At 37.3% G+C, this 24,418-nt stretch overlaps 1 protein-coding gene across 2 annotated transcripts in view; it reads left to right on the top strand.

Moving 5' to 3' along the window:
• DYNC2H1 (dynein cytoplasmic 2 heavy chain 1) overlaps positions 1-24,418 on the top strand; it is a 398,003-nt gene that overhangs the window by 341,706 nt on the left and 31,879 nt on the right. For both annotated transcript variants that reach the window (XM_061440087.1, XM_061440086.1), the window contains one exon: positions 23,041-23,150. In XM_061440087.1, coding sequence (XP_061296071.1) covers positions 23,041-23,150 — 110 coding nt within the window. The remainder of the gene's footprint in view (positions 1-23,040; positions 23,151-24,418) is intronic.

The following is a 24,418-nucleotide window of genomic DNA, read 5'->3' as shown; positions in this document are numbered from 1 at the left end:
GTGATGCCATCTAACCATCTCATCCTCTCTTGCCCCCTTCTCCTCCTGCCTTCAGTCTTTCCCATCATCAGGGTCTTTTTCAATAAGTTGGTTCTTTGCATCAGGTGGCCAAAGTATTGGCGCTTCACTGATTTCATTTAGGATGGACTAGTTTGATTTCCTTGCAGTCCAAGTAACTCTTAAGAGTCTTCTCCAACACCACAGTTCAAAAGCATCAATTCTTCGGCACTCAGCCTTCTTTATGGTCCAACTCTCACATCCATACCTGATTACTGGAAAAAACATATCTCTGACGAGACAGACCTTTGTTGACAAAGAGTGTCTCTGCAAATTTCTAGGTTTGTCAAGGAACAAGCATCTTTTAATTTCATGGCTGCAGTCACCATCTGCAGTGACTTTGGAGCCCAAGAAGATAGTTTTTCACTATTTCCATTGTTCCCCCATCTATTTGTCATGAAAATATAGGACTGGATGCCATGATTTTAGTGTTTTGAATGCTGAGTTTTAAGCCAGCTTTTTCACTTTACTCTTTCACTTCCATCAAGAGGCTCTTTAGTTCCTCTTCACTTTCTGCCATAAGGGTGGTGTCATCTGCATATCTGAGGTTGTTGATGTTTCTCCCAGCAGTCTTGATTCTAGCTTATGTTTCATCCAGCCCAGTGTTTCTCATGATATACTCTACATAAAAGTTAAATAAGCAGGGTGACAATATACAGCCTTGACATACTCCTTTCCTGATTTGGAACCAGTCTGTTGTTCCATGTCCAGTTCTCACTGTTGCTTCCTGACTTGCATACAGATTTCTCAAGAGGTAGGTCAGGTGGTCTGGTATTCCCATCTCTAAGAATTTTCCACAGTTTGTTGTGGTCCATGCAGTCAAGGGCTGTAGCATAGTCAGTGAAGCAGAAGGAGATGTTTTTCTGGAATTCTCTTGCTTTTTCTGTGATCCAGCAGATGTTGACAATTTGATCTCTGATTCCTCTTCCTTTTCTAAATCCAGTTTGAACATCTAAGAGTTCTTGGTTCACATACTATTTAAGCCTGGCTTAGGAAAATGTGAAATGAGCTAGCTGACTTGCTACCGTGTGAAATGAGTGCAATGTGCAGTTGTTTGAACATTCTTTGGCATTGCCTTTCTTTGGGATTGGAATGAAAACTGACCTTTTCTAGTCCTGTAGCCATTACTGAGTTTTCCAAATTTGCTGGTGTATTGAGTTTAGCACTTTAACAATATCTTTTAGGATTTGAAATAACTCAGCTGTAATTCATTCAGCTCCACCAACTTTGTTCTTAGTGATACTTCCTAAGACCCACTTGACTTTGCACTCCAAGATATCTGGGTCTGGGTGAGTGATCACACCATTGTGGTTATCTGGGTCATTAAGATCTTTTTTTTTGTATAGTTCTTCTGTGTATTCTTGCCACCTCTTCTTAATCTCTTCTGCTTCTGTTTAGTCCTTGCTGTTTTTGTCCTTTATTGTGCCCATCTTTGCATGAAATGTTCCCTTGGTATCTCCAGTTTTCTTGAAGAGATCTCTAGTCTTTCCCATTCTATTGTTTTTCTCTATTTCTTTGCATTGATTGCTGAGGAAGGCTTTCTTATCTCTTCTTGCTGTCCTTTGGAACTCTGCATTCAGATGCTTGTATCTTTCCTTTTCTCCTTTGCTTTTCACTTCTCTTCTTTTCACGGCTATTTGTGAGACCTCTTCAGACAGCCATTTTACTTTTTTGCATTTCTTTTTTCTTGGGGATGGTCTTGATCCCTGTCTCCTCTACAGTGTCTGTAGTCCATCAGGCAGTCTGTCAGATCTAGTACCTTAAATCTATTTGTCACTTCTACTGCATAACTGTAAGGGATTTGATTTAGGTCATACCTGAATGGTCTAGTGGTTTTCCCTACTTTCTTCAATTTAAGTCTGAATTTGGCAATAAGGAGTTCATGATCTCAGCCACAGTCAGATCCTGCTTGTTTTTGCTGACTGTATAGAGTTTCTCTATCTTTGGCTGCAAAAAATATAATCAATCTGATTTCAGTAATCACCATCTGGTGATGTCCATTTGTAGAATCATCCGTTTTGCTGTTGGAAGAGGGTGTTTTCTATGACCAGTGCATTTTCTTGGCACAACTCTGGTAGCCTTTGCTCTACTTAATTTTGTACTCCAAGGTCAAACTTGCCTGTTACCCCAGATACATCTTGACTTCCTACTTTTGCATTCCAGTCTCTTGTGATAAAAAGGATATAATTTTTTGGTGTTAATTCTAGAAGGTCTTACAGGTCATCATAGGTCATTCAACTTGTAGGTCATTCAACTTCAGCTTCTTTGGCATTAGTGATTGGGACATAGACTTGGATTACTGGGATGTTGAATCATTTGACTCAGAAATGAATGGAGACCATTCTGTTGTTTTTGAGACTGCACCCAAGTACTGCATTTAGAACTCTTTTATTGACTATGAGGGCTACTCCATTTCCTCTAAGGGATTCTTAGAAGTAGATATAATGGTCACCTGAATTAAATTTGCCCATTCTGATCCATTTTATTTCACTTATTCCTAAAATGTCAGTATTCACTCTTGCCATCTCCTGTTTGACCACTTCCAGTTTACCTTGATTCATGGACCTAACATTCTAGATTCCCATGCAGTTCTTTACAGCATCGGACTTTACTTTCACCACAGACACATCCTCAACTGGGATGTTGTTTCCAGTCTGGCTCAGCCTCTTCATTCCTTCTGAAACTATTTGTCTGCTCTTCTCCAGTAGCATATTGGGCACCTGCTGACCTGTGGAGTTCATCTTTCAGTGCCATATCTTTTTACCTTTTCATACTGTTCATGGGGTTCTCAAGGCAAGAATACTGAAGTGGTCCCTTCTCCAGTGGACCATGTTTTGTCAGAACTTTCCTCCATGTCTCATCCATTTTGGGTGGCATTACATGTCATGGCTCATAGTTTCATTGAGTTAGACCAGGCTGTGATCCATGTGATCAGTTTGGTTAGTTTTCTGTGATTGTGTTTTTCATTCTGTCTACTCTCTGATGGACCATGTCTGTTAACTCAATTAAGTTTAAAAAGCTAGCAGTATCATTTCATTCAAGATGACTATAGAGATTAGTTTCATTTACATGTTTATACACCTTGAATTTTGTTTTTAAGTCACATATACATGTGAGGGATCATTCAGTTCAGTTCAGTTCAGTCGCTCAGTCGTGAACTCTTTGCGACCCCGTGAATTGCAGCACGCCAGGCTTCCCTGTCCATCACCAACTCCCAAAGTTTACTCAAACTCATGTCCATCGAGTTGGTGATGCCATCCTGCCATCTCATCCACTGCCGTCCCCTTCTCCTCCTGCCCTCAATCCCTCCCAGCATCAGAGCCTTTTCCAATGAGTCAACTCTTCACATGAGGTGGCCAAAGTACTGGATGGAGTTTCAGCTTTAGCATCATTCCTTCCAAAGAACACCCAGGACTGATCTCCTTTATAATGGACTGGTTGGATCTCCTTGCAGTCCAAGGGACTCTCAAGGGTCTTCTCCAACATCACAGTTCAAAACCATCAATTCTTCGGTGCTCAGCTTTCTTCACAGTCCAACTCTCACATCCATACATGACCACAGGAAAAACCATAGCCTTGACTAGAGTAGAACCCGGTTAGAAAGCAATTCAGATTTTCAAAATTAGCCTGGTTGACTTTATAGAGTTAGAAGTAAGCCTCTAGATATCTGTCATGCAATTCTTTTTGCTGCTGTTGTTTATTCACTAACTGTGTCCAACTCTTTGTGACTCCTTGAACTGTAGCACTCAGGGCTCCTCGCACATGGGATTTCCCAGGCCAGAATACTGGAGAGAGTTGCTTTTTCCTTCTGCAGGGAATCTACCAGACCCAAGGATCGAACCTGCGTCTGCCGCACCGGCAGGCGGCTTTTTTATGACTGCCACCAGGGAAGCCCCATTATGCTCTTACCAAATTCATGTTTGAAAGTAGTTTGTCCCTGAATCTTTATCCATTACCAAACTACATGGCCAGATATTGTTTTCTAAAAGTTTTATTGCAGCTAAGTTTTTTTTTTTAGTTGAAATATAGGTGGCATACAATATGTTATTTTCACATATTATATGTTTGTATACATAATGAAACTACCATGATAAGTCTAGTAATCCTCCGTCCCCATCCAAAGTGGTTACAGTATTATTGACCATATATTCCATATGGTGTATATTATAGACAAGTCATTTATTTATTGTATAACTGGTGGGTGGTACCACTTAATTCTAGTCGCCTGTTTTACACACTACCTCATCCCCTGCCCTTCTGATAACCACCTACTGGTTCTCTGTATCTGTGGCTCTGTTTTATTTGGATTTGTTTTACTTTTTAAATTCTACATGTGAGAAAATGTGGTATTTATATTTCTTAACCTGACATGTTTAATTTGCAGAATACCTTCTAAATCCATCCATGTTGCAAATAGCAAAATTTCATTTTTTATGACTGAGTAATAGTCCATTTTCTCTACATACCACATCTTCTTTATCCAGTCATCTCTTGATGGACTTAGGTTGCTTCCATATCTTTAACTGTTGTAAATATTCCTGTAGTGAACATTAGAGTACAAATATCTCTGTGAATTAGCATTTTTGTTCCCTTTGAATAAATACCCAGAAGTGAAATTGCTGGATCATATGGCAGTTCTGGTGCTACTTGGTGGCTCAGATGGTAAAGAATCTGCCTGCAATTTGATTCCTGAGTTGAGATGACCCCCCAGAGAAGGGAATGGCTACTCAGTCCAGTATTCTTGCCTGGAGAATTCCATGGACAGAGGATTCAGGTGGGTCACAGGCCATGTCAGACATGACTGACCAACTAACATTTTCACTTTTTCACATCCAGTTCTGTTTGTACTTTTCTGAGGAATCTTCACACTGTTTCTGTATGTTTCTATAATGGCTGCATCAATTTATAATCCCACCCACAGTGCATGAGTGTTCCCATTTTTTCCAATCCTCATCACCAGTCATTATCTCTTTAATGAGGCTTTTCTGACAGGTGTGCAATAGCCTCTTATTGTAGTTTTTTTATTTTCATTTCCCTGATGATTAGAAATATCGAGCATCTTTTCATATGTCCACTTGCCATCTCTGTATCTTGTTTGGGAAAATGTCTATTCAGGTTCTCTTTCTATTTTAAAATAGTTTTTCTATGTTGGGTTGTATGAGTCCTTTGTATATTTTGGACAATAATCCCTTATCAGATGTATCATTTGCAAATATTTTCTTTCCTTTCTGTAGGCTGCCTTTTGGTTTTGCTGATACTTTACTGTGCAGAAGCTTTTTAGCTTGATGTAGTCTCATTTATTTAGTTTTGTTTTCCCTGCCTTGAGGAGATAGACCAAAAAGTACTGCTAAAACTGATATCAACGAGCATACTGTCTATGTATTATTCTATGTTTTGTGATTTCAGGCTTTGTATTTAAGTTATTAATCCATTTTGAGTTGTATATGGTATGAGAAAGTAGAATCTGGTTTGATTCTTTTGAATGTAGCTGTCTGTTTACTGAAGAGGCTGTCTTTTCTCAATTATTTATTTTGGCATAGATTAATTGTCCATGTAAGTGTGAGTTCTTAGATTTTTCTGTTCTATTTCTGGGTTTTCTATTCTGTTGCATTTGAATTATGTGTCTGGTTTGTGCTAGTACCATACTGTTTTGATTACTGTAGCTTTGTAGTGTAGTTTTAAATTAGTATCATAATTCTAGCTTTATTCTTCTTTCTCAAGATTGATTTGAGTACTCAGGATCTTTTATGTTTCCATACAAATTTTAGAATTTTTTTGTTCTAGTTCTGTAAAAAAAAAAATGCCATGGGCATTTTGATAAGGATTGCATTGAATATGAAGATTGCCTTGGGTTTTGTCATCATTTTAATAATATTAATTCTTCCAATCCATGAGAATGATATTTGTTTCCATTTGTTTCTGTTGTCTTCAGTTTCATTCATCAGTGTCTTAGTTTTCCAAGTACAAGTCTTTTACCTCCTTAGTTAGATTTATTCCTAGTCATTTTATTCTTTTTTATGTAATTTTAACTGGGATTGTTTTCTTAATTTCTCTTTCTGATACTTTATAGAAGTGCATAGAAACACAATAGATTCCTGCATATTAATTTTGTATCCTTCAACTTTACTGAATTCATTGATAACTTCTAGCAGTGTTTTGGTGTTGTTATTGGGTGTTATTAGCATATTCTATATATAGTATCATGGCATCTGCAAACAGTGACAGTTTACCTTCTTTTCCAAATTGGATTCCTTTTATTTCTCTTTCCTGTCTGATTGCTGTGTGTAGCACTTCCAATACTATATTGAATAAAAGAGAATGGGCATTGTTGTCTTGCCCCAGATCTTAGAGAAAATGCTTTCAGATCTTTACCATTGACTATGATGTTAGCTGTGGGCTTGTCATATATGGCCTTTAATATGTTGAGGTATTCTCTCTTTGCCTACTTTGTTGAGAGTTTTTATCATAAGTGGATGTTGAATTTTGTCAGAAGATTTTTCTTGGTTTACTAATATTGTCATATGGTTTTTTTTATTGTAGTTTCTTAATGTGGTGTACCACATTGATTTATTTGCAGATGTTGAAAAACCCTTGCATCCTGGGATGAATCCCATTTGATCATACTGTATGACCCTTTTAATGTATTGCTGGATTTGGTTTCCTCAGATTTCATTAGTGATATTGACTTGTAATTTCCTTTTTTGTTGTGGTATCTTTGTCTGATTTTTTATATCAGGGTGATGCTGGCCTTATGATGCATTCAGAAGTGTTCCTTCCTCTACAATTTTTTGGATTAGTTTGAGAAAGATAGATATTAACTCTTCTTGACGTGGTTGGTAAAATTCACCTGTGAAGCCCTCTGGTTCTGGAGTTTTGTTTTTGTAGGGTTTTTTTTTTTTTCACTGATTCCATTTCATTTACTGGAAATTGGTCTGTTTATATTTTCTGTTTGTTCCTGGTTCAATCTTGGGAGATTGCATAGTCCAGGAATTTGTGCATTTCTTCTAGGTTGTTCATTTTATTGGCATAAGATTGTTTCTAGTAACCTCTTATGATCCTTTGTATTTCTGTGGTGTCAGTTGTAACTTTTCTGTTTTCATTTTTTATTTTATTGATTATACACTCTCTTTTTTTCTTGATATTTATGGCTAATTTATCAATTTTATTTATCTTTTCAAAGAAACAAGCTGTTTCATTAATCTTTTCTGTTGTTTTCTTTTAAGTCTCTATTTTGTGTATTTCTGCTCTAATCTTAGTGATGTCTTTTCTTCTACTAACTTTAGATTTCTGTTTTTCTTTAGGTAGTTCCTTCAGGTGTGGGATTAGATTATTTATTAGAGATTTTCTTGTTTCCTGCTGTAGTCTAGTATTGCTATAAACTTGTCTGTCTTAAAATTACTTTAGCTGTGTTTAATAGATTTTGGATTTCACTTTTTATTTGCCTCTCAGTTCAGTTCAGTCACACAGTCTGAATCTTTGCGACCTCATGGACTGCAGCACGCCAGGCTTCCCTGTTTATCACCAACTCCTGGAGCTTGCTCAAATTCATGTCCATTGAGTTGGTGGTGCTGTCTAGCCATCTAATCCTCTGCCTCCCCTTCTCCTTTTGCCATTTAACATTTTTAAATTCATATTTGCATCTTTTTCGGTGTATGTCCTTTAACTCCTTATTGTGGATATAAGTGATTTTACTTCTTTTGTCTTTTAACATTCCTGTTGGCTTTATAAGTGATGGATCCACTGCCTTTATTCCATGTTTGCCTTTACCAAAGAGATTTTTCCTTTCATAATTTTATGTTTCTAGTTGTGTTTTCTTTTCTGTTTAGAGAAGTTCCTTCAATATTTATTGTAACACTGAGTTAGTGGTGCATGAACTATTTTAGCTTTTGCTTTTCTATAAAACTCTATCGGTCCTTATAATGGATGATAGCTTTGTCAGATAGAGTATTCTTGATTGTAGGTTTTATTCTTTCATCAGTTTGAATACATCATGCTAAGCCCTTTTGGCTTGCAAAGTTTCCACTGAAAAATTAACAAATAGACTTATGGTTCCTTTTTGTGTAACTAACTGCTTTTCTCTTGCTGCTTTTAAAATTCTCTCCTTATCTTCATTTTTGCCATTTTGTGTTAATTTTTAGTATGACTATCTTTGGGCTCATCTTATTTGTGATTATGTCCTTCCTGGACATGGGTGCTTTTTTCCTTTGCCATGTTAGTGGAGTTTTCAGCTATTATTTTTTCAAATAAGTTCTCTGCCCCTTTCTCTCTCTTTTCTACTCCTGGAACCCCTGTAATATGAAAGCTTGTATGCTTGATGTTGTCTCGGAGGTGTCTTAAGTTATTCTCATTTTTTAAATTTCTTCTTTTCTGTTCAGATGGTGTGATTTCCATTACTCTGTCTCACAGTTCACTGTTCTGTTTCTATGTATCAATTTATCTTTTGTTGACTCCTTTTATCTTATTTTTATTTTACTCATTGTATTCTTCTTCTCTGTTTGATTCCCTTTTATATTTTCCAACTCTTTGTTAAACTTCTGTGTTCTTCCATTCTTCTGCATCTTTTTGAGCATCTTTGTGATCCTTTCTTAGATTGCTTATTTATACATCCTTTAGTTCTCTTTCTGAGGTTTTGCCTTGTTCCTTTATTTGGAACATATTCCTCTGTCTCCTCATTTTACCTGATTCTCTATGCTTATTTCTGTGTATTAGCTATGCTGGTTACATTTTCTGATCTTGTAGATGTGGCCTTATAAAGTAGATGTTCTGTGGGGCCCAGTAACAGATACCTTTCTGGTCATCAGAGTTAGATGCTCTAGGGTGCCCTGTGTATGGGCTTCTGGATCCTTCACTGTGTCAGGACCAGTTACTGTGGACATGCTGGTGTGCAGGAGTGGCTCTGGCCTGGTTGGCTGCCAAGCCCTATCTCAGACTGTAGTTGCCAGTGTTGATGGTGGCCAATAAATGGACCCTGCACAGGTGACTGCACTAGCCAGTGGGTCCTAGGACTGGTGCCAGCCACTGATGGCATGTAGTTCAGTTCAGTTCAGTCGCTCAGTCACGTCTGACTGTTTGCAATCTCCTGGACTGTAGCACACCAGGCCTTCCTCTCCATCACCAACTCCCGGAGTCTACCCAAACTCATGTCCATCGAGTCGGTGATGCCATCCAACCATCTCATCCTCTGTCATCCCCTTCTACTCCTGCCTTCAATCTTTCCCAGCATCAAGGTCTTTTTCAATGAGTCTGTTCTTCGCATGAGGTGGCGAAAGTTTTGGAGTTTGAGCTTCAGCATCAGTCCTTCCAATGAATATTCAGACTGATTTCCTTTAGGATGGACTGGTTGGATCTCCTTGCAGTCCAAGGCATTCTCAAGAGTCTTCACCAACACCACAATTCAAAAGCATCAATTCTTCAGTGCTCAGAGTTCTTTATAGTCCAGCTCTCACATCCATACATGACTACTGCATAAACCATAGCTTTGACTAGACAGACCTTTGTCGTCTAAGTTACGTCTCTGCTTTTTAATATGCTGTCTAGGTTGGTCATAGGTTTTCTTCCACGGAGCAAGCATCTTTTAATTTCATGGCTGCAGTCACCATCTGCAGTGGTTTTCGAGCCCCAAAATATATAAAGTCTGTCACTGTTTCCATTGCCATTTATTTGCCAAGATGGCATGTAACCTTGTGGCAATAATAGGTGGGATAGAGTTCTCCAATATGGAGCTTCCCAGCAGTGTTCCATGGTAGAAAGGGCACCCCCAAAATGGTGCTGCCAATGTCTGTGTACCCAGGAGTTATCCCAGTTACCTCTTCCCTCTCCAGGGGGCTCTCCTAGATCAGCAAGTGGGTTCACACCAGGCTCCTTTCTAATTACTGCCTCTGTGCTGGGACTTAGAGTGTGTGGGATTTTACATGTGCCCTTTAAGAGCAGACACTTATTTCCTGTAAACCTCTAGTTCTTCCATCCCCAAGTCTGGCTGGTATTGAAAGCTAGATATTTAGGGGTTCCTCTTCAATTTGCAGGACCAATGGACTGGAAAGCCAGTATGAAATTTGGACCCCTCATTTATTTGGCAAACCTCTGCAATTATTATCTTCTCAGTTATGGGTCGCCTACATGGTCATGTGGGTCTTGACTAAACTGCATCTCAGCCGCTCCTACCTGTCTCATTGTGGTTGCTTCTTTATATTGTTACTTGTGGAATATCTTATGTTAGTCTTCAAGTCATTCTTGTAGATAAGTCTTCTGTAAATAGTTATAATTTTCTTGTTCCCATGGGAGGTGTTGAGCTCAGTGCCTTCCTATTCGGCCATTTTTGCCATAGATATGTAGCTAAGTTTTTTAAGCAATGAGAAATATATAGCATGCTCTCTGTTTTATAAGCACCAGGTTTGCTATGAAGTTTTCATTTTTCTGTGTATCTCAATAATCTGGGTAAGGTTTTTTGGTTTGTTTATTCTGTACTTTGTTAATTCAAGATTTGTTATTTTGATATTTTTGACAATTCAGATAATGACCTGTAAGGTGGAATCCAAAATACTGTAAAGTTTTGTTTTCATTCTTTATATTATTTGCAATTGTCCGATAAATACTGAGACAATAAACCTTACTCTTTTAATATACTAGAGGCATAATTATAAAGAATGCCTAACAAGTAACAGGTCTCTTATAGGAGAATCTTTAAGAAATGTTCTTTTTTACATCCATGGAGATAGGTTGTGTTCATTATGCCAAGGGTTTAAACAGGAAGAAAATATTAACTTAATGTATAAATATTAGGATATTAATTTTCAAGAAATAGTAAAGCAAAGCAGAGAGCTTACTCTATTCATTCAGTTCAGTCACTCAGTCGTGTCCAACTGTTAGTGACCCCATGGACTGCAGCACACCAGGCCTCCCTGTCCATAACCAACTCCTGGAGTTTACTCAAACTCATGTCCATTGAGTTGGTGATGCCATCCAACCATCTCTTCCTCTGTTGTCCCCTTCTCCTGCCTTCAGTCTTTCTGAGCATCAGGATCTTTTCCAGTGAGTCAGTTCTTTGTATCAGGTGGGCAAAGTATTGGAGTTTCAGCCTGAGCATCAGTCCTTCCAGTGAATATTCAGGACTGATTTCCTCGATCACTTGATTACATTCTACAACAGCATAGTACACATCTTTTCAAGTGCACACAGAATTATACTAATGTAGATAGATCAAGGAGAAGGAAATGGCACCCCACTCCAGTACTCTTGCCTGGAAAATCATGGAGGAGCCTGGTAGGCTGCAGTCCATGGGGTCGCTAAGAGTTGGACACGACTGAGCGACTTCACTTTTACTTTTCACTTTCATGCATTGGAGAAGGAAATGGCAACCCACTCCAGTATTCTTGCCTGGAGAATCCCAGGGACGGAGGAGGGATTGGGCTGCCGTCAGTGGGGTCTCACAGAGTCGAACACGACTGAAGTGACTTAGCAGCAGCAGATAGATCAAACTTGTCTTAAATAATCTATAAGTATTTATAATTGTTAGAAATTAGTAGCAAAAAGATTTTAGGAAATTTAAAATGCTTGAAAGTTAAATATCTGCTTTTAAATAAATATCTACTTTTAAATAAAATATGGGAGTAGAACTATGGATGGAGGTTCGTGACATTTTACGGAAGGCAGTAATCAAGACCAATCCCCAAGAAAAAGAAATGCAAAAAGGCAAAATGGTTGACTGTGCCCTCCAAGAGCCTGTTTCCCAGTCTGGTGTAAATCAAATCCCTTACAATTATACAGTGGGAGTAACAAATAGATTTAAGAGACTAGATCTGATAGACAGAGTGCCTGATGAACTATCAATGGAGGTTCGTGACATGGTACAGGAGACAGGGATCAAGACCATCCTGAAGAAAAGAAATGCAAAAAAGCAAAATGGCTGTCTGAGGAGGCCTTACAAATAGCTGTGAAAAGAAAAGAAATGAAAAGCAACAGAGGGATGGTATGGGGAGGGAGGAGGGTTCGGGATGGGGAACACATGTATACCTGTGGCGGATTCATTTTGATATTTGGCAAAACTAATACAATTATGTAAAGTTTAAAAATAAAATAAAATTAGAAAAAAAAAAAGAAAAGAAAAGAAAAGCAACATAGAAAAGGAAAGATATACCCATTTGAATGCAGAGTTCCAAAGACTAGCAAGGAGAGATAAGAAAGCCTTCCTCGGCAATCAATGAAAAGAAATAGAGGAAAACAATGGACTGGGAAAGACTAGTATCTTTTTTTTTTCCCTAATTTTATCCAAGAAAATTAGAGATACCAAGGAAACATTTCATGCTAAGAGATGGGCACAATAAAGGACAGAAATGGACCTAACAGAAGTAGAAGATATTAAGAAGAGATGACAAGAATACACAGAAGAACTATCCAAAAAAGATCTTCATAACCAAGATAACCACGATGGTGTGATCACTCACCTAGAGCCAGACATCCTGGAGTGTGAAGTCAAGTGGGCCTTAGGAAGCATCACTACAAACAAAGCTAGAGGAGGTGATGGAATTCCAGTTGAGCTATTTCAAATTCTAAAAGATGATGCTATAATAGTGCTGCACTCAGTATACCAACAAATCTGGAAAATTCAGCAGTGGCTGCAGGACTGGAAAAGGTCAGTTTTCATTCCAGTCCCAAAGAAAGGCAATGCCAAAGAATGCTCAAACTACTGCACAATAGCACTCATCTCACCAAGTAGCAAAGTAATGCTCAAAATTCTCCAAGCCAGTCTTCAACAGTATGTGAGCCATGAATTTCCAGATGTTCAAGGTGGATTTAGAAAAGGCAGAGGAACCAGAGATCAAATTACCAACATCCGCTGGATCATAGAAAAAGCAGGAGTTCTAGAAAAACATCTACTTTTGCTTTATTGACTGTGCCAAAGCCTTTGATTGTGTGGATCACAACAAACTGTGGAAAATTCTTCAAGAGTTGGGAATACCAGACCACCTGACCTGCCTCCCAAGAAAATCTGTATGCAGGTCAAGCAGCAACAGTTAGAACTGGACATGGAACAACAGACTGGTTCCAAATTGGGAAAGGGGTGCGTCAAGGCTGTATTTTGTCACTCTGCTAATTTAACTTATATGCAGAGTACATCATGAGAAATGTTGGGCCGGATGAAGCACAAGCTGGAATCAAGATTGCTGGGATAAATAACAATAACTTCACATACCCAGATGACATGACTTTTATGGCTAAAAGCAAGGAAGAACTAAAGAGCCTCTTCATGAAAGTGAAAGAGGAGAATGAAACAGTTGGCTTAAAACTCAGCATTCAGAAAACTAAGATCATGGCATCTGGTCCCATCACTTCATTGCAGCTTGAACGGGAAATAATGGAAACAATGAGACTTTATTTTCTTGAGCTCCAAAAATCACTTCATATGGTGATGGTGGCCATGAAATTAAAAGACGCTTACTCCTTGGAAGAAAAGCTATGACCAACCTAGACAGCATATTAAAAAGCAGAGACATTACTTTGCCAACAAAGGTCCGTCTAGTCAAAGCTATAGTTTTTCCAGTGGTCATGTATGGATGAGAGAGTTGAACTATAAAGCAAGCTGAGCACAGAAGAATTGATGCTTTTGAACTGTAGTGTTGGAGAAAACTCTTGAGAGTCCCTTGGACTGCAAGAAGATCCAACCAGTCCATCCTAAAGGAAATCAGTCCTGAATATTCACTGGAAAGACTGATGCTGAAGCTCAAACTCCAGTACTTTGGCCACTTGATGCAAAGAACCAACTCATTTGAAAAGACCCCGATGCTGGAAAAATTGAGGGCAGGAGGAGAAGGGGATGACAAAGGATGAGATGGTTGGATGGCATCACCAACATGCTGGGCATAAGTTTGAATAGGCTCTGGAATTTGGTGATGGACCAGGAAGCCTGGCATACTGCAGTCCATGGGGTCGCAGGTCGGACATGACTGAGCAACTGAACTGAACTGAACTGAACTGATGGGAGAAGAGGATATCAAAAAGAAAATTAGAAATTAATTTAGCTGAGTAAAAATCAAAACACAGTACATCAAAATTCTAAGATACTATGAAGAGTTAAAATCAATGTAAATGGTTAGCAGAATATAAATGGATGGAATCTTAACTGCAGCACATTTAATACACTTTTAGAAAAAGAGTTCTCTAAAGTTGATATGCAAGGTAACTTTATTAGTGGAGTACATGAGGCAAGAAATTATCTTTTTAAGGATCATAACTCAAAATGATTAGATTTCCAGAAAACTTGTCCAAATCAGTCTTATTCTCTTGAACTCCAGGTTTTACATCTCAGTCTCACAAGGTACTTAAAGTAATGACTTGAAATTGAAACTTGGGGAGCTTGCTTAATTTATCTTTTCTCCCATGCGTATATTACTAGTACTAATTACTTATATTACTAGTATATTACTTATATTACTAGTACTAATGTATAAGATTTGATAAATGTTGATGCAAACCTAGGTTTGCATTTAGGAAAAATTTAGACTGAAGAATGGCAAATATCTCGTAGTACACCCACTACCTTTTGAAGTTGGTATAGCAAATCTTCCTAGGAAGAACTATGTTATTTGTCATTAAACTAATTCTGAAGTTTTAATTCCAGTATAATTCCTGATAATCTACCTGTTGATGAGCTGCAGTTTATTACTATCTTTTTGTCCAATAAACTGAGAAACTTCTTATGTACAGAGTCGTCCACCTGCTAATCACTTTTAATGTGTTGTTTACTCCAGTTAATGACAGGTTGTACTTAATTTCATTCCAGATATATTAGATTTTAATTCTAGATGAATTTATTCTCAAATCCTTAAATCTGTAATTTATACTAAGTAATTTTGAGAAAAGATGAAGAAGCATAAAAGATGTCACACTGAGAAAAATAATTGCCTGAATTATTTATTTGTCTTAAACCATTTTTTGAAGAAACACAGTTCATTAAAACAAAATAAAAATGTCATAGTTTACTAATGTATTTCATCTTATACCAAATAATTGCTATAAAATATCAATAAAGACAGTCGTTAGTAGAGTTTGGGCCAGACCCAGTTGAAATGATGTAAGTTGATTATGACTTTCATCAATGTTTTTTATGTGTTCAATTATTTTTACATAATTAGGCTAATACTATGTATACATTCTGATAAATATATTAAGTAATGAACACTTTCCAATGTCATCAAATATTTTTCAAACACTAGTTTTTATTGTTATATATTTTATTGTATTCATGTACCATAATTTAATTAGCTAATTTATATTATTTTATGTACATTATCATAAGGGCTTCCCTGGTGGCCCAGTCAGCAAAGAATCTACCTACAATGCAGGAGACCTGAGTTTGATCTCTGGGTGGGAAGATCCCCTGGAGGAGGGCATGGCAACCCACTCCAGTATTCTTGCCTGGAGAATCCCATGGACAGAGGAGCCTAGCGGGCTTCAGGCCATGGGTTGCAAAGAGTGGGACATGACTGGACAAATAAGCACAGCACATATATGTTATATATAATTTCTATTTTTAATTAAAGGAAAAAAAATAGAGGAAAACATCAAATATGAAAGACTAGACATCTTGTCACGAAAATTAGAGATACCAAGGAAACATATCATGCAGAGATGTGCACAATAAAGGACAGAAACAGTATGGTCCTAACAGAAGCAGAAGGTATTAGGAGGAAGCAGGAATACACAGAAGAACTATACAAAAAGAGGTCTTAATTACCCAGATACCGCAATGTTGTACTCACCTAGAGTCATATATCTTGGAGTGTGAAGTCAAGTGGGCCTTAGGAAGCACCACTATGAGCAAAGCTAGCGGAGGTGATGGAATTCCAGCTGAGCTCTTTCTTTTTTTTTTTTTTCTTACTTTGCTATCTTTATTTTTATTTTATTTTTTTAGTATAAATTTATTTATCTTAATTGGAGGCTAATTACTTTACAATATTGTATTGGTTTTGTCATACATTGACATGAATCCGCTACAGGTGTACATGCATTCCTTTCAAATCCTAAAAGGTGATGCTGTTAATGTGCTACACTCAATATGCCAGCAAATTTGGAAAACGCAGCAGTGGCCCCAGGACTGGAAAAGGTATGTTTTCATTCCAATCCCAAAGAAAGGCAATGTCAAAGAATGTTCAAACTACCACACAATTGCACTCATTTTTCATGCCATCAAAGTAATGCTCAAAATTCTCCAAGTTAGGCTTTAGCAGTATCTGAACTGAAAACTTCCAGATGTTCAAGATGGGTTTAGGAGAGGCAGAGGCACCAGCGATCAAGTTGCCTACATCTGTTGGATCATAGAAAAAGCAAAAGAATTCCAGAAAAACATCTACTTACGCTTCATCAACTACGTTAATGCCTTTTACTATGTGGATCACAGCAAACTGTGGAAAATTCTTCAAGAGATGGGAATACCAGCCCACATTAACTGCCTCCTGCAAAACCTGTGTACAGGTCAAGAAGCAACAGTTAGAACTGAACATGAAACAATGGACTGGTTCAAAATTGGGAAAGGAATATGTCAAGGCTGTATACTGTCACACTGCTTATTTAATATCTATGCAGAGTAAATCATGAGAAATGCCAGGCTGAATGAAGCACAAGCTGTAATCAAGATTTCCGGGAGAAATATCAAAACCTCAGATGTGAAGATGACACCACCCTTATGGCAGAAAGTGAAGAAGAACTAAAGAGCCTCTTGATGAAGGTAAAAGAGGAGAGTGAAAAAGTTGGCTTGAAACTCAACATTCAAACAACAAAGATCATGGCATCCGGTTCCATCACTTCATGGCAAATAGATGGGGAAACAATGGAAACAGTGACAGGCTTTATTTTCTTGGGCTCCAAAATCACTGCAAAGACATTCCTTTGCTGACAAAAGTCCATCTAGTCAAATCTATGGTTTTCTAGTAATTATGTATGGATGTGAGGGTTGTACTATAAAAAAGGTGAGCCTCAAAGAATTGATGCTTTTGAACTGTGGTGTTGGAGAAGACTCTTCAGAGTCCCTTGGACTGCAAGGAGATCAGAGCAGTCAATCCTAAAGGAAAGCAACCCTGAATATCCATTGGAAGGATTGATGCTGAAGCTCCAATGCTTTGGCCACGTGATACAAAGAACCATCTCATTAGAAAAGACCCTGACGCTGGGAAGGATTGGAGGCAGGAGGAGAAGGGGACAACGGAGGATGAGATGGTTGGATGGTATCACCGGCTCAAGGGTCTTGAGTTTGAGCAAGCTCCAGGAGATGGTGAAGGACAGGGATGCCTGGCATGCTGCAGTCCATGGTGTTGCAAAGAGTTGGACACAACTGAGTGACTGAACAACAACGAATTTCTTCATACTGCAAATAATCTTAAATAAGCAAACCTTAATAATCTCTTGATTATTTCCTTAATTACATCCCAAGAAAAGGAATTACTGAGTAATATGGCTTGAATATTTTTAAAGCTTTTGGCACATTAATCAAATTACTTATAAAAATATTGCACCAGTGTATACTCCACAAAAATTTTGTCTGTGTAGTGTACTTGCCAACACTTGAGCTTTATCATTTGTCATTCTGCTATTCTGAAGGACTAAAAGCATATCTTACTTTTTTAAATTAACATAACTATTAAGAATGATACTATCTTTTATGTTTCAATAAGCATGTATGCAATCTATAGTTATTTTAATGTTACTAATTTATTTTGGGGGGCTCCAAAATCACTGCAGATGGTGATTGCAGCCATGAAATTAAAAGACGCTTACTCCTTGGAAGGGAAGTTATGACCAACCTAGATAGCATATTCAAAAGCAGAGACATTCCTTTGCCAACAAAGGTCCGTCTAGTCAAGGCTATGGTTTTCCCTGTGGTCATGTATGGATGTGAGAGTTGGACTGTGAAGAAAGCTGAGCACCAAAGAATTGATGCTTTTGAACTGTGGTGTTGGAGAAGACTCTTGAGAGTCCCTTGGACTGCCAGGAGATCCAACCAGTCCATTCTGAAGGAGATCAGTCCTGGGTGTTCTTTGGAAGGAATGATGCTAAAGCTGAAACTCCAGTACTTTGGCCACCTCATGTGAAGAGTTGACTCATTGGAAAAGACTCTGATGCTGGGAGGGATTGGGGGCAGGAGGAGAAGGGGAAGACAGAGGATGAGATGGCTGGATGGCATCACTGACTCGATGGACGTGATTTTGAGTGAACTCTGGGAGTTGGTGATGGACAGGGAGGCCTGGCATGCTGCAATTCATGGAGTCTCAATGAGTCAAACACGACTAAATACCTGAACTGAACTGAACTGAATTCATTTCCATATTTGTGGAAAATTTTTTTCCAAATTTAATTTCAGTGGTTTTACCTTTTTTATGATAATTTTTATATATAGAATTTTTTATAATCTGTTTTTCTAATCAGACATAATCTTATTTTTCCTTTGTCTTAAATTGGCTTTCTCTTTTTCAATATTAGTTCAACTCTGAATGCAATTAACATAAATTTAAGCTGGATAAGAATTAAATTTTAAACTTTTTTCCTCCAAAAAGTTAATCATTTTCCACCAGCACTGTTTATTGAACTTTTCCATTCCCCAGTGGTCTATGATAACCACCATTTAGATTTATATGTGTATTTAAATGATTTAACTTACTCCTACATCTTTAAAAATCTTAATTTTGAGTAATATATAGAACAGTTGGAGAACATTTTTGAGTAGTATTTACAAGAAAAAAAGATACAGAGGTATGGTTTATTTATTTTCTGAACTCTGGCATAAAGAATGATACTCATCTATATTTACAAATGAACGGTAAGTTAACTAGATGTTAAATTCTTAGCAGAACAGCCTTTTCCTTCAAAATTCTATATATTTTGGTCCATAGGAGCAGATCATTCACGATACATTATTCATGTCTAGTATGATTTTTCCACTTACTTCTTTAAGCACAGCGATTTATGCATGTTTGGTCTCTCCTAACTAGTTGATAAGCTCCTTGCCTTCAGCAAGTGTTTCTGAATGAGTGAAGGAATGCCCTTTCTGTTTATGCATTCTGCTTCATCATTAGCCTTTTTAAAATAAAATCTTGCAGTATTTTTAAATTTTCTTGTATCACCTTGGAAAAATCTTTTTCTATATATTATAGTAAGGAAATGTCAATGATCTCTGTGGTTCATCCAGCTTAGAAGTTTTTCTGTCTATGAATCTTAGTGTGTGTGTGTTTATAATATTTAAGAAATTGTCCAACCCCAATAAGTTGTTCAATTCTATTATTTGTTTGCTTACATCCATATTTACCTCTATTATATAGCATTTGAAGAATTATAGATATGTAGTCTCATAGGAGAGGCACAGGTCTTATGTTTAGTCTCAAGCATTGTCCTTTAAAAAGAGCACGGCTTGTAATCTGGAGTGGAATAAAGGAGAAACATTTACTGGAAAATAACTACCAGTAATATCTGTAACTTTGTTGAAAGCTCAGTCCAAAGCTCATTAAAGATTATGCTGTTTAATTGTCTTTATTTCTGTTCTTTTAAATGAATATAAATGTCTTTTTTTTTTTTTTTAAAAAAAGACTCTTTCTTAGACCAATCTTAGGCTTACAACACAATTGAGATGAAGGTCCAGTGATTTCCCATATATTCCCTGCATCAATACATGCATAGACTCCCTCATTATCAACTCTGAAGAACTGTACATTTTTACCAAGGGTGAATCTGTGTTGACGCATCTAATCACCCATGCCCATGGTTTACCGTAGGGGTCACTCGATGGTTAGCATTCTGTGCATTGGGCAAACATACAGTGGCATATACCCATTATTTTAATAACATACAGAGTGTTTTCACGGCCCTAAAAATTCTCTGTTCTTCCTGTTTATTATCTCTCTCTGCTCCCTCATCCCTGCTAACCACTGATCTTTTTACTGTCTCCACAATTTGGCCTTTTCCAAAATGTTATATAGTTGGAATCATATAGTATGTAAAGTTTTTTTCAGGATGATTTCTTTCACTTAGGTGTATGTGTTTAAGTTTTCTCCATGTCTTTTCATGGCTTGATAGTTCATCTGTTTTTAGTACTGAATAATATTCGATTATCACAATATAACAGAGTTGATGAGTCCATTCACCTACTAAAGGATATATTTTTGTTGCTTCCAAGTTTTGGCGATTATGAATAAGAGCTTCTATAAACATTCATGAGCAGATTTAATGTAGTTATTAAAAATTTAAAGGGCTTTCCCAGTGGCCCAGCTGATAAAGAATCTGCCTACAATGCGGAAGATCTGAGTTCAGTCCCTGGGTTGGGAAGATGCCCTAGAGAAGGGAACTGCTACTCACTCCTGTACTGGCTCTTTATTTTGTGTAGTTTCCTGTTCAAAGATATTATTATACATTAAAAGAATCTTTTTTATTTAAACTTTATCTTGTCAAATATACCTTTGCTTTAGTTGAATAGACTTACAGGTTATTGTTACTATAGATTAATAAAAACATTTTTACTAAAGAAGCTTATTCTTGACTAATTATTTTAATTGAAACTTTAATGAAGTAAAATTCTGATTATCAGCCACACTCTAACTTTCAATTAATTTGAACCCATGCACATCCATTGTTAGCAACAACTCTTGGAGTTTTTTAATTAAAAATTAAAGGATTTTTTGAAATAATAGTATAATTTGATATATTTATACAGTAAGTGATTATTTTAAAATAGTGTTTTAAGATAATAGGAATTAATATTTACAATAAAAATGGACCATGGAAGCATAATTTGTTGTCTGTGGTTAGGTAATGAAAATAGAAGGCAGATATAAAATATTTGATAAGGAGTAAATAATCTTTGTTATATATAATTTTAAATTATTTAATTGAGAAGTAAATGCTTTATGGTATATCTACTTTATGGACTGTTATTTAAAAGTGTCATTATTAAAAGGGTAATATCTAAGAAAAAATAATTATACTTTGTTAAACAGATATCTTTTTAATCATTTCTATATTTTAAAAAATCCATATATATCTATTTATACTTGTATTTGGGGGAGTTGAGGAATAATAGAATAGAAATGAATCTAGGCTTTAGGCTTTATTTTAACTAAGAATGTTTTCCTCCCAAATAGATAATTAATTTATCTGTAAATTTGTCTTGATTGAATGATTTAGTAACAAATGTTTTAAAATTTTAAATAATTCCTCATAATTAACTTTATATGGGTAGTAGTTCAAAATCTTAAATTTAACCATTAACATAATTGGTTCTGAACATATTTTTGTCACATATTCTGTTTGTGTCTTTTTTAGTAATAACTTGTGAAGTCTATGCTTTTTTTAATCTAAAAAAAGATGAGTGGATATATATAGTATATGTGTAAGGATTCACCTTGCTGTACACCTAAAACTAATCCAACATTATAAATCAACTGTACTCCAATAAAAATTTAAAAAGAAAAATATAGTCTTTTCTCATTTTAAAATCAACATATTATCAATTGGTAGGATGGACATAGGAACATTTTTTCTACTCATTGTAGGGTAGGAATAATAGTCAAATGCATGAAGATATTAATTAATGCAAGCACACTAGCTTTGGAGATTTTAATTTCTCCTACTCTAGACCTGCTGACAGATATAAATGCTTGGATGGATAACAGAGTGTTATAGGATATGAAACAGCCTGTCTACACAATAATCTTGTAGTTGCAAAGTCATGTCTGACTCTTTGCAACCCCATAAACTGTAGCCTACCAGCTCCTCTGTCCATGGAATTTCTCAGACAAGAATACTAGAGTGGTCCCAGTGGAGGAGTCCCTTCTCCACTACACAGTAATACATTAAATAAATTATTTTTCCTAGACTTTATAAATCATGCAAAATTAATTACTGAGTAAATGAGAGTTCGGAAAGTTGCTGCAGTACCATCACTGTGTACCAGCTGAAATAGCAAACTGATTAAGAAATTGTCAGTAAAGCTATCTATCTCTTAAGGCACAATAGCACCGCCAGGAAATATTACAGAGAAACAAATCATCTGAGTTTATTATCTGACTCCCAACACTATGTGACCTTGGGCATGCCCTTAAGCTCACCATGCCTCCATTTTCTGATTGTAAAATGGGGATATTAACCAACTTCAGGACTGTGGTAAGCATAAAATTGGCCAATACATGGAAAGCATATAACAAATTTGCACTCGACTTTGTTGTTTTTATTTGTTCCAAATATCAATCTTTCATTATACTTATCAGACATACTTTATGATAATGTTTCTTTCTCCAAATGGAGTATAAATTGATTTACGAAGTGGCAGATAAGTAGAAACGACTATTTAAAAAAACATGTTTTAACAAAAAAATTATTTTTTCTTGGACATTACTGTCCACTCTAATACTTGATTTAGTAAAATGGCAAATTTACTATTAAATCTTGAACACAAATCCAGAATTAGCAACCTTGGGAATTCTAGTTTTAGACCTAGATGCTCAGTATCTCCAGAGCATACTTTGAAAGGTGAGTCATCAGTAAAAGAAGTACTAGTCCAGACTTAAATGCCGTATAGGAGATTAAATGTCATATTTTGCACTTTTTATTCTGAGTAGATCTCTACTAACAAAAAGATCCCCTGGAGAAGAGAATGGCAACTCACTCCAGTATTCTTGCCTGGCGAATTCCATGGACAGAGGAGCCTGATGGGCTACAGTCCACAGGGTCACAAAGAGTTGGACGCAACTGCGCAACTCACACTAAGTACTGACGAAAGGTTGTGCAAGGAAGCTTTTTTGTGTGATAGATGGATATTATGCCAAAAAGCTGCAGTGGATTTCATAACATACAGTGGAAGTTTTTTCCCTACACATCATTTCAGAGCATTTGGAAATTTCATTACTTCCTCACTGAAAATGATTTCTGCATAGTTATTCTTTAATAGATATTTATCTTTCAAATCTGCAGAGTTTTTAAATGTGTATTTGTGTATTGCCCTCCTTCTAGAGCTGGGTAGAGAGAGCTGAAAAACAGACTCTTCTCTCTGACACACTTGACCTATCAGAACTCTTCCATCCAGACACGTTTCTCAACGCTCTTCGCCAGGAAACTGCAAGGTAAATAGAGTGAAGTACTTATTTGTCTGAGAGGTTAATTGCACACTTTGTTCACTTCTGATCACATTTGCTTGATTGTCAAGAAATAAATTTATTGTTGAATCCAAATATTTGTGTTATTTCTTAGTACTTTACTGTTAATAACAGTTAACTTTTAGAGAACATTGCTTTTGAAATATGATGTGATTTTTTATTAGAATTCAAACAAACAAACTCTGATTTTTAACATTTTGGTCATTTATCTTTCTAGACCTATTGTGTCCAGTATGGTAGGCAGAAGTTAAATAGAGCTATTTAAATTTTAATGAATTTAAATAAGATTAAGCCTGCCATTTATGGGGTCGCACAGAGTGTGACACGACTGAAATGACTTAGCAGCAGCAGCAAGGAGACCAAGATGGTGGAGTAGGAGGATGTGGACCTCACATCCCCCCATGAACACTTCAAAAATAATCTACGTGTGGAACAATTCTCACTGAAAACTCACTGGAAACTGGTAGAAGAACTCCTTTATAACCAAGGCTGTAAGAAAAAAACACGTATAATTGGGTAGGAAGGAAAGAAAAGCAATCAAGTCAGGACCTGTGACCCTGAGAGGGAGACTCAGGGAAAAGGGGATTTTATGGGCAGACCCTCATACTACATCGAACTACAGACTGGGCATCCAATTCCTGGGGTCCTGCATGGAGGAGACAAACCCCCTTTGCTGGTTGGAGGACTGTTGGGACAGACAGAAAGCATGAGGAAGGCGGGACTCCATGCAAGACAAGTGTGTACACACTGGTTAGCCCTGAGGCAGGGTGGACAGAGGTCTGCTCGAGCAGCTGCTGGGCTTCCCGTGACTGCTTCATTGTACACCCCGGCCTGAGCCAAGCAAATCTCTGGCCCCACACGCTCCGTGCCACAGTGTGGCCCTGGATCTGAGGTGACCAGGACCTAGGAAAAGACTATGCCTTAGGAGGCAGAGGGGACTCGGTCCTGAGCTGGACTCTGGGGGGTCTGTGGTGGCCATTGTTGGCACCTACTCGATTGGTGCCCCAGAAGCATCCCGGATTTATGAGAGCAGCTACTGTATCCTATGGCTTAACTTCCCACCCCATGGGGGTGAAAGAAAACCACACAGGCCCTGCCTCCCCTGTGGAACATAGAGGTGTTGAAGATGTGATCAGCTGTGAGAGACACAGAGGCCTTGCCCCCACCACAGGGCAGAGAGAGGGCTGCTGTAGCGGGTGCATGGTCTGATGCAACGACCTCATCACACGCCACAG

This window comes from Bos javanicus, chromosome 15 (genome assembly GCF_032452875.1).
Source record: "Bos javanicus breed banteng chromosome 15, ARS-OSU_banteng_1.0, whole genome shotgun sequence".
Taxonomy (NCBI): Eukaryota; Metazoa; Chordata; class Mammalia; order Artiodactyla; family Bovidae; genus Bos; species Bos javanicus.
This window is presented reverse-complemented; position numbering and strand designations above follow the sequence as displayed.